A 16,621-nucleotide genomic window follows, 5' to 3' on the forward strand; every position below is an offset into this window, starting at 1 on the left:
TCTAGGCCCCCCACACAGGGGCAGACAGAGCAACAGTCCTGTGGCGGCCCTCACCTAAGCCCTGCCCATCTCAGGTGTTTAGGAGTAGAGATGGGAAATAGAAGGTCCAGAGACCAGCAGGGGAGCTAGAGCAGAGCAAGGCCCGGGGCAGTCCAGCTGGTCACTGGGCTGGGTGGGGTTGAGGACTTTCTTCTAAATGGAGGGAAAGTCGCTGCCAACGCAGCAGGCAGGAGAAAATGAAAGCAAAATGGAAAGATAAAAATGGCACAAAGTCAGAGCCAAGGGGAATATGAAGGGCAAGAAAAAATCAAAAGTCGAAGCTAAATGTAAAAAAAAAAAAATCAGTATTGGGATAAAGGCTGGAAGGAGGTGGATGAATGAAGATGGTTGGCCTTTTAAGGCAGTGGAAACATGGGTAATGTTCTTCTGACAAAATGTCCACATTTCCTTTAACTTTGTGTAAACAAACTTAATGAAGACAAAGGTAAATAATACTCAGATTCAGAGGTGGGAATAGGCACTAGGGTTCCATCCTTACAGCCTGCCTCAGGGCAGGGCTCTAGTTCTGGGCAGAGGAGGGCTGCTGTGGTGGGGACAATGGCTCACGTGTACAGGACCAGCAGGAAAGTGCAGGAGAGCAGCACGTGCAGCAGCCCCAGGGCCCACTCCAGCCGGGCCTCTTGGTGGTGCACGTAGTCCCGCACCTCAGTGCTCACTCGCTCCCAGCTCGCGTTGAGCCCCAGCACCCCAGCCTGCTTCTCTTCCTGGTGGAGGGCACATGAGCAAACTCAGCCTGCAGCTGCCTCGCCAGACCCAGGTCCCACCTCTTCATGCCATCTGTCCCCCAGCACCCCACTTGTGTCTCCGGGACCCTTCCAGGACCTCCAGGAGTTGTCACTTCCTTCTGCTCACTACCCTCCTGGACACAGTCTTGCTCCCCTGCACCTACATCAGCTGACATCATCTCATATCTGGCTGATAGCTCCCGCCCCAGGCCAAGTCTGCACAAACCACAGGCTTGGCACTGTCCCTTCCTCACCACCTTTCCCCTCCCCTGCCCATCTTAGGTGTTCGGGGGTGGAGATGAGAAACAGAGGGCCTCCTCAGCACCAGCGACATTCCCCTCCTTGTCCTCCTTCCTCACCCCTGGTCACCTCTTTCCTGTGCTCTCTCACTTGTCCTTTCTCTAGCCCTATTCCCTAATGCCCTCTTCCCACTCCCTATCTACCCCCCACCAACCCTCGCCCTTGCCTTCTACCTTGAAGTCAATATTGGCTGAAAATTCCCCATCCAGGTCACGAATAGACTGGTTGAGGGTGTCGTAGGTCTGCCCAAAGTTGCCTTCCACTGGGATGCGATTGCGGCACCAAACCTCCATCACTGGTGGACAGTGGGCGGGGTCAGGGGGCCTCCCTGGGCCTGTCCTCCAGGTGCAGGCCTGGCCTGCCTGTCCTTCTGTGGTCCTCCTCATCCTACTTTTTTGTCTCTCTGCCCATGGCTTGCTACCATACCAACACCGAGTCTTCCCCTCTCTGCTCTCTTTGGATTCTGCCTTCCAGGAACCAGGCCTGAGTTCCCGCATTTTTGTCAACCTATCCTCAACCATAACAAACATCAGTAAGGAGAGCCAGCATTTACAGAGCAGCTCCTCTGTGTGCCAGCTCTGCCACCGCCTTCACATATGTTAGCCCCGTAAATCCTCAAAAGCCCTTAATGTGGCTGGGTGCGATAGCTCACACCTGTAATCCCAGCACTTTGGGAGGCTGAGGCGGGTGGATCACCTGAGGTTAGCAGTTCAAGACCAGCTTGGTCAACATGGTGAAACCCCGTCTCTACTAAACATACAAAAATTAGCTGGGCGTGGTTGTGGCCACCTGTAATCCCAGCTACTTGGGAGGCTGAGGCAGGAGAATCGCTTGAATCCGGGAGGCAGAGGTTGCAGTGAGCCGAGATCGTGCCACTGCACTCCAGTCTGGGTGACAAGAGTGAAACATCCCGTCTCACAAAAGAAAAAAAAAAAAAAAGCCCTTAATGCAAGAACTACTGTTATTCTGCCCATGCCCATCTTTCAGATGAAGAGCCACAGCTCACAGCTTTGCTGTAACTCACCCTGGGTCACAGAGCTATTCAGCAGATGGACTGGGCTCTAAGGATGCTGTGGCCTCAGGGCCAAAACCCTCCTCATCTGTTGCTTTCCTGCCTGTCACCTACCATGGGTCCCAAGGACTCAGCTCCCTACCCCTGATGCTCCCCACCCCTTTGCAACTGTGCAGACCCTTGGCAATGCCGCAGAAGAACTTGAACTTCATAGGCAGGCAGAGCAGGTGGGTGAGGAGTGGGACCCAGATGTGCTTCATGCACTGTTCATGCTTGTGGTCAAACCAGCGACGGCAGCTGAGTATGGCCTGGTTCACCACATCTGTAGGAAGGAGCAAGGGTGTCTGAGGTCCCCATATCTTGATCCACAACGCTGGCCCTGCATCCCACCCCACCCTCCACTCCCCAGGGATACCCCTCACAGGAGCAACGCAGCTTGGTCTTCAGCTCATACATCTTCTGTGTCGACAGGTGGAGGCTGGAGGCTGGGGCTTGGTGGGCCTCCCTGCCCTGGGCTGTCTCCCCTGAGTCCACAGCATCCTCAGGTGTGTAGCCTGTCTCGCTCTTCACCTGGGCATCCAGGTCCTCAAAGGTGGTAGAGATGTTCCGAGTCTCTGCTCTCAGCAATTCTTTGCTGCTCTGGGATTGGAGGTGGAGGGAGGAAAGGGCGAGGGCTGAGGCTTTAGAGCTTCTGCTGCCTGAGGGCCTGTCCTCCCCCAGTAGCCGAGCTTTGGGTTCTCACCTCAGGCTGGCAGGGAACCTAGGCCCTGAGACACAGCCTCTCACCTCAAATTCCCAGCTGTCCATTGCCCTTGGGAGCCCCCTCCTCTCTGCAGCTGTCTTGTCTGATCCCACATGTCCTGGCTCTGCGTACTTCCGGGACTCTCAGCTCTTCCTCGGTCCTCCCATCCCAGACCCTTCCTGGTCAGTGGTTCCCCAGGTCCTTAGACCTTACCCTTCACCACTAATCTCTGAGATCATTATGCCATCTGAATGCCCCAACTTCCAAACCCCTCAGCCCCCATCTCCCCAACTCTCCAGCTCTCCAATTCTCTTAAACCCCAGTCTCCAGCACTCCAATACCCAACTCTTGAATCCTCTTGTCTTCAAAACTTCTCAGCTACTTAAGGCCAAGGCCCTCAAATTTCCTAGATATTCTAGTTCAGCTGTCCAGAGTACTGACCACTCAAGTATTGGGAAATGTGTATAGAACATGTCCCAATGGCTCAGGGGCTCTCCTGGCATTTAATGTCCCAGGACCAGGGCATATTCTGCAATGTTTGGGAATAGTTCTGCAAAAAATGCCAGTAGTATCCCCATTGGAGAACTGTAAATCCAGGGTGACAACTCCCAGCTCAAGTAAACTTGGCTCCAGGGAGAGGGACCCCCCAGGCCCTGCCTGTGCAGATTCCTGACCAGCAGGTCCTTGAACACGGCCCGTAAGGGGGCTGTGGAGACGCGCCAAGCCGCACGGGTGTTGTTGATCTGCAGCTCCACGGTGCAGCCCAGCGATGCGATCACGTCGTTGAGATTGTGCCGCAGATTGGCCACTGGCCCTGGAGAAAGAGGCCCTGGTGGGTCACCTCCCTGTATAACCAGCACTTTCTCAAACCCGCTCAGCTCCCCTCTGCACATGGTGCCCATCTCCTAGAACTATACAGTGGTGGGGCCGAGAAGCCTATGGAAGGTCATCTAGTTCAACCCTTGATTTTTTTCACCTTTTTTTCTTTTTTTTTTTTTGAGACGGAGTCTCCCTCTGTCACCCAGGCTGGAGTGCAGTGACTCGATCTCTGCTCATTGCAACCTCCGCCTCCTGGGCTCAAGTGATTCTCCTGCCTCAGCCTCCTGAGCAGCTGGGATTACAGGCATGTGCCACCGCGCCTGGCTAATTTTGGGGGTATTTTTAGTAGAGACGGGGTTTAACCATGTTGGTCAGGCTGGTCTCAAACTGCTGACCTCATGATCTGCCTACCTTGGCCTCCCACAGTGCTGGGATTACAGGTGTGAGCTGCCGTGCCTGGCCTTTTTTTTTTTTTTTTTTTTTTTTTTTTTGAGATGGAGTCTTGCTCTGTCACCCAGGCTGGAGTGCAATGGTGTGATCTCCGCTCACTGCAGGCTCCGCCTCCCAGGTTCAAGCGATTCTCCTGTCTCAGCCTCCTGAATAGCTGGGACTATAGTTGTGTACCACACACCTGGTGAATTTTTGCATTTTTAGTAGAGATGGGGTTTCACCATCACATGAACTCCTGACCTCAGGTGATCCACCCACCTCAGCCCCCCAAAGTGCTGGGATTACGGGCATGAACCACTATGCCTGGCCAATTTTTTCACTCTTATAAACTTAGGAGGCCCAGATATGGGGAGGAGCTCCCTCAGGGACACAGCAAATTAGAGCAGCTGGGATGACACCCTTGCCTTTTCTCCTTCACCCAGCCTGGCTCCCATTGGATGGCCCACCCAGGGTCACTGCTTCAGTGTAACTCACTGGCCCCCACATACTCACCCACATAGATGGCAGCCAAGGCGTATCCCAGGACAAAGAGCCTGCCTTCCTTGCCCAGCATCTTGGGTACTAGCAGGAGGCTAGCACAGCGGATGTGAGGGGAGGTCCCCCAGCCCATGGCTCCCAAGCCTGTCAGGAGAGCCCAGGAGGTGGTGAGGCAAAGTGAGGAAGCTGCCTCCCTTCCTCATGTTTACCAGAATACCCACCTGCAACACCCCATTCTGGAACCACCACCATCCTGCCCTTATCCCCATTTACACTGACTCTGATAGACCTGCTAGGCCACTCATTCATTCATTCAGCAGCCACTCACAGAGTTCAGCTATGTGCCAGTCTCTGGAAGGGCATAGAGGGATGGCTAGAACTTAAAAAGCCACAAATGATTGACTTGTGTGTGTTTGTGTTAGGGAAAGGAGTCAAGGTTTTCTGGGCTACAGTCACACTGACCCTAGGTGTTGAGGGAGCAGAGAGAGCAAGAGAAAAACTCTGGAAACGCGCTCATGCTCAGAGTGGTCAGAAGAGAGATCAGAGCCCACCTCAGTACTCCCAGTGCTCAGAGACCTACAGCCCTCGCAGTCCCTGCCTCTAATTTTAGCCCTTAGTCATGTACTGCCTGGTATGTTTTAGCAGTTTCACATGTGTCTCCCTGTGGTCTCTGCAAGGAGACAGTGAACTTCTGGAAGCTCATAATCCAGAGAAAGAGACAGATGAGTAAACAAATGACTACAACACGATGTGCTAAGTGCACAAGGGAGGTGCTTATAGAGCGCTGTGGGAGCCAAGGAGGGAGTAGGTATTTCTGCAGGGAGGGGTGGGGCTGAGAAGGCTAGACAAAGAGGGGATGTGTCAGCTGGGCCTGGAAGGTGAGTAAGTGTTGTTAGGAGGTGCAGATGGCATTCCAGGCCAAAGGAGCATTATAAGCTGGTCAGGGGAGCTAGAAGATTCCTGTGTTGATGGAGTGTTCACCCAATGATCGCCAAAGCAAATCCCAAATCCTTACACTTCCTCCATCTCCACTGTCCTGGTAGAGTCCCCATCATCTCTTACTGGGACTATAACCTAATGAATCTCCCTATGTCCTCTCTTGCTACCTTACACTTCAGTTTTTACAAGGCAGCCAGAGTGATCTTGCAAAAGCATAAATCAGATCATGTCCCCTCCCTGCTTCAAACCATTTGGTGGCTTTCTACCACATTTGGTATAAAATCTAAACTCCCTAACATGGTCTACCCAGCTTGTGATGTGGCTCCTGCCTGCTTCCTGATCTCATGCTGTGCAGCCCTTCTCCCACCATGTCTACCCACACAGACCTTGTTGCTGCTCCTTGGACAAGCCAAGCTCATTCCTCCTCTCTGATCTTTGCCCTAGCTGTTCCCCCTGCCAGAAGCACTCTTCTCCCTGTTCTTCACATGGCTGGCTCCACCTAGTCATACAGGTTTGTGGCAAACCCTGTCGGGTGCCACCCCACAGTTTTTTTCTGCCTTCTTCCTTGCTAACACAACTTGGGTTTTTTGCAAGGGCAATAGCCTGGCCCTGCCCCAGCCCCTGAGGGATAAATCTGGATCTGTCTAAACCAATCATGGTAGAACAGGACATTGAAAGGGACTAGTTCTGTGGTCTTGGCCTTCTGGCCAAAGACTTGAGCTGAGGCCAATAGTTGACAAATAGTTGCCTTACGTTCTAATGAGAGCCCCGTGGAGCTATGGGTGCCTTCTTTGAGCTCACCAAAAGAGCAAAATTTGATGTTTACTCCTGTATCCCACCCTGTCTATATAAAAAGACCAGCAATATGGACCAGGCATGGTTGGCTCACACCTATAATCCCAGCACTTTGGGAGGCCAAGGCAGGTGGATCACTTGAGGTCAGGAGTTCGAGACCAGCCTGGCCAATATGGCTCTCTCAACTAAAAATACAAAATTTAGCCATGCATGGTGGCAGGCGCCTGTAGTCCCAGCTACTCAGGAAGTTGAGGCAGGAGAATTGCTTGAACCTGGGAGGCAGAGGTTGCAGTAAGCCGAGATCATGCCACTGCACCCTAGCCTGGGAGATAGAGCAAGACTCTGTCTTGGGAAAAAAAAAAAAAGGGCCGGGCGCGGTGGCTCAAGCCTGTAATCCCAGCACTTTGGGAGGCCGAGACGGGCGGATCACGAGGTCAGGAGATCGAGACTATCCTGGCTAACACGGTGAAACCCCGTCTCTACTAAAAAATACAAAAAACTAGCCGGGCGAGGTGGCGGGCGCCTGTAGTCCCAGCTACTCGGGAGGCTGAGGCAGGAGAATGGCGTGAACCCGGGAGGCGGAGCTTGCAGTGAGCTGAGATCCGGCCACTGCACTCCAGCCTGGGCGACAGAGCGAGACTCCGTCTCAAAAAAAAAAAAAAAAAAAAAAAAAAAAAAAAAAAAAAAAATGACTGGCAATGTGGATTTCCTGGAAGGGGAGAAGAGTGGCTGGAATGGGCGGGCAGAGAGGGAGAGTCTGTGGAGAGGATGGGTGTCACATGTCAAGTAAGAGACTCCAGGAGTCCAACAGGCTTCAGGGACTGGTGATGCAGGAAGGGGAACCTGCCTGGTCTCTGTAGACTGGACTCCTGCTGAGTGCAGAGCCTCATGAGACCACTCCAGGGCTGCCACCAGAACACAGAGTGGAGGGAGAGCTCCTGGGAGAGCTCAGCCTCTGCAATGCCTCTGTAGACCTCCCCTGGACGATGGGGGCATACAAGCGGAGACTGGTATCTGCTTCTCATCAGGGCAGGAGAGAGGCAGCCATAAGGTGCCCTGCTTTTGACAGGGTGTGGTGGCTCATGCCTGTAATCCCAGCTCTTAGGGAGGCAGAGGCGGGAGGATAGCTTGAGCCCAGGGGTTTGAGACCTGCCTGGGCAATATAGCGAGACCCCATTCTCCACAAAAAGGAAGGTGCCCTGCTTTCTTTGCCTGGCGGGGCACGGACATGTGCACTTCCAGTCTGCTGGAGGGAGGGATCCAAAAAGCAAGAGGCTGTGGGTGGCCCCTGAAGGAGGGCTTCACTCGAGGTCAGCCAAAAGAACTGCCCTCTGTAGGAAACTGGGCACTGCTGAGGTCCACACACAGCCTCCAAGGAGATGATAATCAGGCCCACTGGGACAGCCAGGGTGTGAGTGCCTGCTACACACAGGCATCCAAGTGGAATTATAACAGCATTGGTGACTTAACGACTTTTGTCCCTTTTCCTCTAATTCTTCTAATCTCCCTTCTGACATCAGAAGAACCAGAAAGGGAAGGAAGTAGAGGAAAAAAAGGAAAGAGCAGGCCACACCCCTTCTCCACTGCAGGACCTCATGCCAGGGAGCAGGCCTGAGCTGGGGGCCTAAGGGATGGGGAGGGCAAGATAAGGAGGGAAGATGCTTGAGAATGGATGAGGTTAAAAGTTTGATGTAGCCGAGCGCGGTGGCTCAAGCCTGTAATCCCAGCACTTTGGGAGGCCGAGACGGGCGGATTACAAGGTCAGGAGATCGAGACCATCCTGGCTAACAAGGTGAAACCCCGTCTCTACTAAAAAATACAAAAAACTAGCCGGGCGAGGTGGTGGGCGCCTGTAGTCCCAGCTACTCGGAAGGCTGAGGCAGGAGAATGGCGTAAACCGGGGAGGCGGAGCTTGCAGTGAGCTGAGATCCGGCCACTGCACTCCAGCCGGGGTGAGAGAGCGAGACTCTGTCTCAAAAAAAAAAAAAAAAAAAAGTTGGATGTAGAATGGACTGGACCTCTTTAATCCCTAAAAATAAGTCTTAATTGTTGAAGTAGGACCAGGTCTTCTAAAGAAATATAACTAGAAATCTAAGGGGCTGTGTGAAAGGTTATCAATGGAAAAAAACATGTTCGAATATAGTGGGTCAGAGAAAAAGTAGTCTCCTGTTGGTATCCAGCAGGATTAATTCAATAAACAGGTGATGAAATGCTAATTCCATTTCCCTTGCCTGGGACAGGTTCAGGAAAGGGCATGTGTTGCACGCAGTTCTGACCAAAGAGATGTGAGGAAGTCTACTGCGGGGATTATAGGCAAGTTTCTCTTGTTCCTAAAAAGGGACATGAGGAAAGGATGTTTCTTCCTCTTTTTTTTTTTTTTTTTTTTTTTTTTTTTTTGAGACAGAGTCTTTGTCACCTAGGTCATTTTCCTTTTTCCCTGGCCTCAAATCACACAGCCCAAGACAGTGAAGTTGGGCCTGGGATTGAACTTATATTCCTTTTTTTTCGCTCTTGTCACCCAGGCTGGAGTGTGGTGGCATGATGATCTCCACTCACTGCAATCTCTGCCTCCTGGGTTCAAGCGATCCTCCTGCCTCAGCCTCCCAAGAAGCTGGAACTACAGGTGTGCACCACCACATCTGGCTAATTTTTGTATTTTTAGTGGAGACAAGGTTTCACCATGTTGGCCAGGCTGGTCTCAAACTCCTGACCTCAAGTGATCCACCCACCTCGGCCTCCCAAAGTTCTGGGATTACAGGCATGAGTCATCGTGCCTGACCTGTTTCTTCCTCTTTTTTTTTTTTTTTTCCTGATCTTTGACATTGTTGTATAAAGATGTGATGCCAGAGTTGCTGCAGCTATCTTGTGACCTGAAGAGAAGTGGTCAATAGGCTGAAGATGGCAGAGAAAAGACAGAAGGAACCTGAGTCCTTCTTGAAGCTACCGAGCTGTTAAATTATCCAGACTGGGCTCGGCACGGTGGCTCACACCTGTAATCCCAGCACTTTGGGAGGCCAAGGCAGGTAGATCTTTTGAGGTCAGGAGTTTGAGACCTGCCTGACCAACATACTGAAACCCTGTCTCTACTAAAAATACAAAAATTAGCTGGGTATGGTGGCGGGTGCCTGTAATCCCAGCTACTTGGGAGGCTGAGCAGGAGAATGGCTTGAACCTGGGAGGTGGAGGTTGCAGTGAGCTAAGATTGAGCCACTGCACTCCAGCCTGGGCGACAGAGCAAGACTCCATCTCAAAACAAAAGCAAAAGCAAAAATAAACAAACAAAACCAAAGCAAAACGGCTCAATGCTTGTCATCCTTGTTCACTGCTAAATCCTCAGCAGATTCTCAGTAAGTGCTGAATGAATGAATGAATGAATGAATGAATGAACTGAATTTCTTAGGAGGATCAGAAAACGAGGTCAGACAGGTCAGGAGAGATGAGTTTTGAAGGGTTATGGGGTGGGACTATATCATGTGGGTGATGGGGAGTCCCTCAAAATGGAGAGACTCCCTCAGGGCAAGGATGGTGTCTTCCTTCTTAAATTGGCGGCCTCTTCCCTCTGGACCTCCCCCTAAAGCCCAGGAGGAGGCTGAAGCCACAGGGGATGCTTGGGTACAGAAGAAACAAGCCCCGACTCCTTCCTGGGCATGCAGGAGGGTCCTGTGTTCCACAGGCCGCTTGAGTGTTCCTGGTCTTTGCCCAGCACTAACCCACCAAGCTGTACAAAAACATCATCTTCTGTTCTTCATAGATGTTCATGGGGTTCACCAGGAGCTGAAAGAGACCTAAGGGCACAGGGTCAAGCCAAGGGCCAAAAGATGGGTCCTAACCCTGGTGAAGCCTCTGCCCACCCCGGACTTTCTGCTTCCACACTCACCTATGGCCAGGAGCCCTCCAGCGCCTGCCCCCAGCAGGAAAGCAGTGACGGGAAACTCGCCCGGCTGGCGCCATAGGAACCGGCTACAGGAGACTGGCAGCCCCCAGCTCAGGAGCCTCTGCACCACTAAGAGGGGGACAGGGTAGCTCAACAGCCCACTCTTCTGCCCGGGATGGGGTTCATTAGGATTCAGGGCTTGCAGGTGGTTAGAGGCTGGGGGAACCTGGGATGTGGAACAGTAGGAACTTGGGGGACCCTGGAGGAGGATGAGGGAGCCTGAGGAAGTGGTATGGGTGTAAGGGATAGAAAAGGCAAGGGCTGGGCTGGGGGGCAGGGGGCACTAGACCAGAGAGGTGGAGGCTGGGACACCAAGTTGGGAGATAGTGTGCGGGAGTTCCAGGAGGAGAGATGGGATGAGAATGGAGGTCAAGGGATGCTGGGTCTCTGCTGAGTGACTCACTGGTATGAGGCTGTTTTCTTCTTTGCCTTCTTGCCCCACTCTGATGATGTTTAATGTCCATGAGTCTGTTTTGGGGAAGCACCACTCATCCCAAGTCTCCTGAAAGACCTCCTTGGACACAAGGTTCTGGTGAGAGAAGAGAGGCACTGCCTGTCTCTTCTGCCTTACGGGAAGCCTAGACCTGATCTCTAGGCCTTTTCATCCTTCTGCTTCAAAAAGTGGGGAAGGAGATTAGAGACCTACCTATCCCCTCTCCAGTCCTTGGAACTGGGTCAGGGATTCCAAGACACATGCAGTGAAAGCCCTTGGAACCTTAGAACACGGTGAGAAATTCCAGGAGCACGGAAGTCAGCGGGCATCTCCTGGAGACAGGCAGACATTTGGCCTCAGCGGCCATGCCCAAAGTCATGAAGGATGTTGTGCACCCCTTGAGGGGAGAGGAGCCTAGCATGGCGAGAGCTGTGGTTCGCAGCGTGGGAGGCTTTACCCTGGGCTTGTCTTTGGCCACGGCCTACGGGCTTCTGGAGCTACTGGTGGAAGGGCACAGCCCCTGGGGCTGCCTGGTGGGCACCCTCACTTTGGCCGCCTTCCTTAGCCTGGGCATGGGATTCTCCCGCCAGGTCCGAGCCACTGTCCTCCTGCTGCTGCCCCAGGCCTTCTCCAGTGAGCTTGGCACCCAGGGCTAGGGGGCGGGTCCTGGAGCTGGTGCTGGGGCAGGAGAGATGCTATGGGAGAGGCAGAGGTTAAGGGAAATATTCTGAAGGCTTAAGTGAAATATTCTGAAGGGACTTGCTGCCGTGTTTGGGGCTGGGTTCTTGGTTCTAACGGAGCTGTCGCCCACAGGGCAGGGCCGGACACTACTGTTGGTGGCTGCCTTTGGGTTGGTGCTTCAAGGTCCTTGTGCCAACACTCTACGCAACTTCACCCGGGCTAGCGAGGCTGTAGCCTGTGGGGCAGAGCTGGCCCTGAACCAGACCGCCGAAGTGCTACAGCGGGCCAAGCAGCCCCTTGTCAGTAAGTCCCCCACCTCCACCACTGTCTCCCACACGTCCTCCTTGCCCCCCTCATCCTGCATGTTCTATAGTCCTTTGGCCTCCTTCTCTGCTGGTGCTAATTGCAGAGCATCTGGGCCTGGAAGGGACTCCGGGCACAGCTAAACCCTCTCTCCTTGCTCTCTGGCCTCCTCCACTCCCAGATTAACTATCTCCCAGGCCCCAGAATCCAGGCTCCCCACCTCTGGTACGGTGGCCTCCTCTCCACTCCCTGCTTAAGGGGCAATGTTGAGAACTAGCCCCTAAAGGAGGAGACTCCACAGTGCCTCTGTCCCTCACCCATCAGGTGCCCTGAACAAGATTAAAGCTATTGCCCAAAAGACCAAAGAGGTGGCTGACCAGGTCCGCAAGTTCTTTCGGTCAATCATGGATGGTGTGAAACACGTAGGTAAGCACATTAGCATGTCTACTCCTGGGGACTCAAAATGCACCCAGTCTTGGCCAGGTGCGGTGGCTCACACCTGTAATCCCAGCACTTTGGGAGGCCGAGGTGGGAGGATTGGTTGAGCCCAGGAGTTTGAGACCAGCCTTGGCAACATGGCAAGACCCCATCTCTATAAAAAAATAAAAAATAAAACTAGCAGATGTAATGGTGCATGTCTGTAGTCCCAGCTACTGGGGAGGCTGTAGTGGAAGGATCTTTTGAACCCAGGGATTTGAGGCTGCAGTGAGCTATGATCGTGCCACTGCACTCCAATCCAGCCTGGGCAACAGAGTGAGACTTCATCTCTAACGAAAAAAAAAGGGAGGACCAGGTGTGGTGGCTCATGCCTGTAATCCCAGCACTTTGGGAGGCCAAGGCAGGCAGATCAGAAGGTCAGGAGATCGAGACCATCCTGGCTAACATGGTGACAACCCATCTCTACAAAAAATACAAAAACTTAGCCAGACATGGTGGCACGCGCCTGTAGTCCCAGCTACTCAGGAGGCTGAGGTAGGAGAATCACTTGAGCCTGCGAGGCAGAGGTTGCAGTGAGCTGAGACTGTGCCATTGTACTCCGGCCTAGGCGACAGAGTGAAACTCTGTCTCAAAAAAAAAAAAAAAAAAAAAAAAAAAGGCTGGGTGAGGTGGCTCATGCCTATAATCCCAGCACTTTGGGAGGCTGAGGCAGGTGGATCACTTGAGGTCAGGAGTTTGAGACCAGCCTGGCCAACATGTCGAAACCTCATCTCTACTAAAAATACAAAAATTAGCTAGGCGTGGTAGCATATGCCTATAATCCTAGCTATTAGGGAGTCTGAGGCGGGAGAATCGCTTGAACCCAGGAGGCGGAGGTTACAACGAGCCGAGATCACTCCATTGTATTCTAGCCTGGGCAACAAGAGCGAAACTCCATCTAAAAAAAAAAATTTCAGTCTCCTCACCTGTATCCCTGTCCAGGGCTTTTCAGGCCCCTCCTGGGTGCGGGCTAGTGCTCACTGGACACAGCACAGCCAGGTCCCTGACCACAGGCCTCTCCAACCCTGGGTGCTGTGGTATTGTTCCCCAAACCTCTGAGAAGAGGCTGTAGGATTCCAGCCCTGGGTGCCAACCCTGCAACTGTCCCCAGCCAGGGCTCTCCGGAATGTATGGCAGTGGCTCCTGCACATCGGGGATGTGTGCAACTCGGAACTGGGCAACCCTTACCTGAAGTGTGCACGGGTTTTTGATGATGCCAAGGACAGCTGCATGATGGTCATACCACAAGCCTACCATCTGTGTTACGTGCTCATGCCCTTCAAACTGGCGCTCTGTGGACTTGCCAGCCGTGAGAAAACCAGGGCATGCCAGCAGGGAGGAGCCTATGTGTGGTGGGGCGGGGTGGAAATGTGGGGGTCAGTTGGGAGGACAGGCCCAGGAGGACCACTGGGGGCAACAGAGAGGAATAAGCTTGGTGGGACCAGTATTGGGGGTGGGGGTGGGCAGTAGGGAGGGACTGGTGTTGGGAGAGAGGGGTGACAGGGATGTGCTACAAGGTTTTGAGCAAATGTGGAGGCCAATAGGAAAATCGAAAAGAGGCCCTGTGAGAAGAGGTCTCCAGAGGTGGGGGGCAGGCCTGGCTGTGTTCCTCCTTCGGACACTCAGCAGACTCCACTCATCAGTGGTCCAGGTGTTCTGCGTCATCCCTAAGTACATTCAGCCCTTCTTGCGCCAGACCATCGGCACCCGTGAGTGACCCCCTCCTGCCACACGTGGTGCTCCCTAGTGGTCTCCCTCCCTCATCCCAGTGTGGCCATGGCCAGCCCCCAGTGCTCCCAGCCCATAAAGGAGAACGTAAGAGAAAGAAAGGGGCTCAAGAGATCACCCAGGCCCATATCCATGCTGTACAAATACAGATCAGGAGACTGAGGTCCAGCGAAGGGCCAGTGCCTCACCACAGCCTGCCGTGAGAGCAGGAGCTGGAAACAGAACCAGGGCCTCCTGTCCACACTCAGGTCCATACTCAAGTCATCAAGATCATTCCTTAGGGGCATCTGTTGCATGCCTTCTGTCATGCTGGGAGCTGAGCATGTGGTGGCGATGGCCATATGTGGAGGCTTTGTCGCCTCCTCAGTCCACCTTGACCCAAACACTGGGGGTTCCCAGCTGGTCTGTGAGCTGCACCCCCTAGGTTGTGCCAGGCCCCTCCCCAGGGCCAGCTCCACCCTCTCCTAACTCTCCTTGCCCACGTCTCCCCTGAACCTGCTGGCCCCAGCTGTGATTCAGTTGCTCAACCGGGTGCGTCAGGAGTTTGAGTTCAACATGACAGCCACCCACCACTTCTCTGTGGATCTCAATGCCTCTCGGAGTCTGTCCCAGGTAGCCATGGACCTCCGCGAGGCTGTCAGCATGAAGCTGCACCGTGTCCGAGAGGCCCTGGCTCTGATGGGGTTCACCACTCCTCTGCTGCTTGTGCTTCTCTACCTCCAGTGAGGCGCTACCGGGTGGCACGGGGGGGGGGGGGTGTGTGCAGGGCCAGGGCTGCAGGGAGCAGCTCATCCCCATGCCGCCCCAGCATCCAGGGAGGCTGAAGTGGGGTTGAAGGGGGTATGCCCTGTGGGGTCTGTCCCGGGGTGGTAAAGGGCCTCATATGTGCTCTACCTCCCCTTCCCAGAGCCCTATTTTACCGGTACTGTTACCTGAACTGGGACCATTATGACAATATCTACATCACCAGCCAATTCCTGCGCATGGAGGCTGTGCGCTCTGCGGCAGGGCTGCCCACAGTGCTACCGCTCAGTGCTCACGAGGCCAGGCGCTACATCCCACCGGGTGAGGACCCTGAGGACAGGGAGAGCCCAGCTCAGGGAGGCCAGGGCTTCCCCCCGCCCCGCTGCCCTGCCCCTAAGCCCCTGCACAGGCAGGGCTCAGGATGGGCTTGGGGCGGGGCCAGAAGAAGGAGACCCAGAGCTTAAGGAACTTTCAGGCTGAGGGAAGACACTGCCCAGTCCTTGGTGAGCCCGCAGTCTGAAAGGAGAACATAGACACCCTTGGAGAAAGTAGCCAGAGACAGGAGAGGCAGATGGTGCTTCTGGGAGCACCCTGGACATCAGGATATCAGGGGATGGACACAGAGCGAGGGACGTCAAGTTGGGAGGGCTTCCCCAGGTGGGCGGGAAGTGCTAATATGGAGGGGGAGGACTGCCTGTGAGGTGGGGAGACAGGTAAGGGGATGAGGGATGCCCTAGGAGGGAGGGCTCCTGAGACTGGAATGGACCACAGGGCCAGGTGGAGATGATAGGCAGGCCCCTCCCCTCTAGCCATGGAGCCCCCTCCCCTGAAGAGTGTTTTCCATCCTTGCCGGAGTCCTCACAGCTTTTCTTTTCCATATTCCCGATGAGCAGACAGGCCCAAGCCTGATCAGGGGCAGGAGGCCTCTCCAAGAACTGGGGTCTGGTGGACGGGAGAACTGGGGAGCATTCTCCTGACCATCCCACTCCTGCTCAGGCTCCATCTTCTTGTCCCAATGGGAGAAGTTTTTTTACATTCTGGAGACCTTCAACCTTATCCGACACCTCCTCCTCGTGCTGTTCCTAGTCTTCCTAGACTATGCTGTCTTCTGGGTGCTTGACCTGGCCCGGCACCAGCTGCAGGGGGAGATTGTGGCCCGCAGTGAGTGCCTACACGACAGCCTCCTCCCACTCACCCACTGCAGCCCCATCGACCTGCTCCTGCATCTCCCTGCCTGGTCCCAAGCCTTCTCCTCTTCCCATCCTCAGTCCTGGTGACTGCCTGAATGTCCCCATGTCACTGTTACTCAGCAGCCCCCAAGTGGGCCACTCTTTCAACTCTATCCTCTGCCTAGTAACACCTGTGTCTAGGTCAAGGTTATAGCATACAGAGTAGTTTAAAATGCAAGCTCTAGAGTCAGATTGGCCGGGATTCAAATCCCAGCTCTGTCCTTTATTAGGTGGTGACTTTAGTAGTAGGCAAGTTTTTTTTTTTTTTTTTTTTTTTTTTGAGACGGAGTCTCGCTCTGTCGCCCAGGCTGGAGTGCAGTGTCCTGGTCTCAGCTCACTGCAAGCTCCGCCTCCCGGGTTCACGCCATTCTCCTGCCTCAGCCTCCTGAGTAGATGGGACCACAGGCGCCCGCCAGCTCGCCCGGCTAGTTTTTTGTATTTTTTTTTTTTTTTTTTTTTTTTTTTGAGACGGAGTCTCGCTCTGTCGCCCAGGCTGGAGTGCGGTGGCCGGATCTCAGCTCACTGCAAGCTCCGCCTCCCGGGTTCACGCCATTCTCCTGCCTCAGCCTCCCGAGTAGCTGGGACTATAGGCGCCCGCCACCTCGCCCGGCTAGTTTTTTGTATTTTTTTAGTAGAGACGGGGTTTCACCGTGTTAGCCAGGATGGTCTCGATCTCCTGACCTCGTGATCCGCCCGTCTCGGCCTCCCAAAGTGCTGGGATTACAGGCTTGAGCCACCCCGCCCGGCCCTATTAGTAGGCAAGTTGCTTAACC

At 54.0% G+C, this 16,621-nt stretch overlaps 2 protein-coding genes across 9 annotated transcripts in view; one reads left to right on the forward strand and one right to left on the reverse strand.

Moving 5' to 3' along the window:
- Positions 1-11,019, reverse strand: part of LOC105497991 (DC-STAMP domain containing 1) — a 20,060-nt gene extending 9,041 nt beyond the window's left edge. For 2 of the 3 annotated variants that reach the window (XM_071084496.1, XM_071084497.1), the window contains exons 1-9: positions 10,657-10,869; positions 10,197-10,322; positions 10,030-10,104; positions 4,601-4,729; positions 3,514-3,653; positions 2,520-2,736; positions 2,276-2,419; positions 1,259-1,380; positions 607-764 (exon numbers count right to left, since the gene is read on the reverse strand). In XM_071084496.1, the coding sequence (XP_070940597.1) occupies positions 607-764; positions 1,259-1,380; positions 2,276-2,419; positions 2,520-2,736; positions 3,514-3,653; positions 4,601-4,729; positions 10,030-10,104; positions 10,197-10,322; positions 10,657-10,717 (1,172 nt within the window). In that variant the 5' untranslated portion in view covers positions 10,718-10,869. Of the gene's footprint in view, positions 1-606; positions 765-1,258; positions 1,381-2,275; positions 2,420-2,519; positions 2,737-3,513; positions 3,654-4,600; positions 4,730-10,029; positions 10,105-10,196; positions 10,323-10,656; positions 10,870-10,899 lie in introns of those variants that run through there. The other variant, XM_071084495.1, reaches the window with a different exon arrangement.
- LOC105497992 (DC-STAMP domain containing 2) overlaps positions 1-16,621 on the forward strand; it is a 33,129-nt gene that overhangs the window by 6,910 nt on the left and 9,598 nt on the right. For 2 of the 6 annotated variants that reach the window (XM_011769668.2, XM_011769675.2), the window contains exons 1-8: positions 10,990-11,319; positions 11,500-11,670; positions 11,995-12,096; positions 13,259-13,456; positions 13,665-13,856; positions 14,384-14,597; positions 14,783-14,940; positions 15,616-15,780. In XM_011769668.2, the coding sequence (XP_011767970.2) occupies positions 11,052-11,319; positions 11,500-11,670; positions 11,995-12,096; positions 13,259-13,456; positions 13,665-13,856; positions 14,384-14,597; positions 14,783-14,940; positions 15,616-15,780 (1,468 nt within the window). In that variant the 5' untranslated portion in view covers positions 10,990-11,051. Of the gene's footprint in view, positions 1-10,970; positions 11,320-11,499; positions 11,671-11,994; positions 12,097-13,258; positions 13,457-13,664; positions 13,857-14,383; positions 14,598-14,782; positions 14,941-15,615; positions 15,781-16,621 lie in introns of those variants that run through there. The other 4 variants (XM_011769671.3, XM_071084493.1, XM_071084486.1 and 1 more) reach the window with 4 other exon arrangements.

The sequence above is a fragment of the Macaca nemestrina genome, chromosome 1 (genome assembly GCF_043159975.1).
Source record: "Macaca nemestrina isolate mMacNem1 chromosome 1, mMacNem.hap1, whole genome shotgun sequence".
In the NCBI taxonomy this organism is placed as follows: Eukaryota; Metazoa; Chordata; class Mammalia; order Primates; family Cercopithecidae; genus Macaca; species Macaca nemestrina.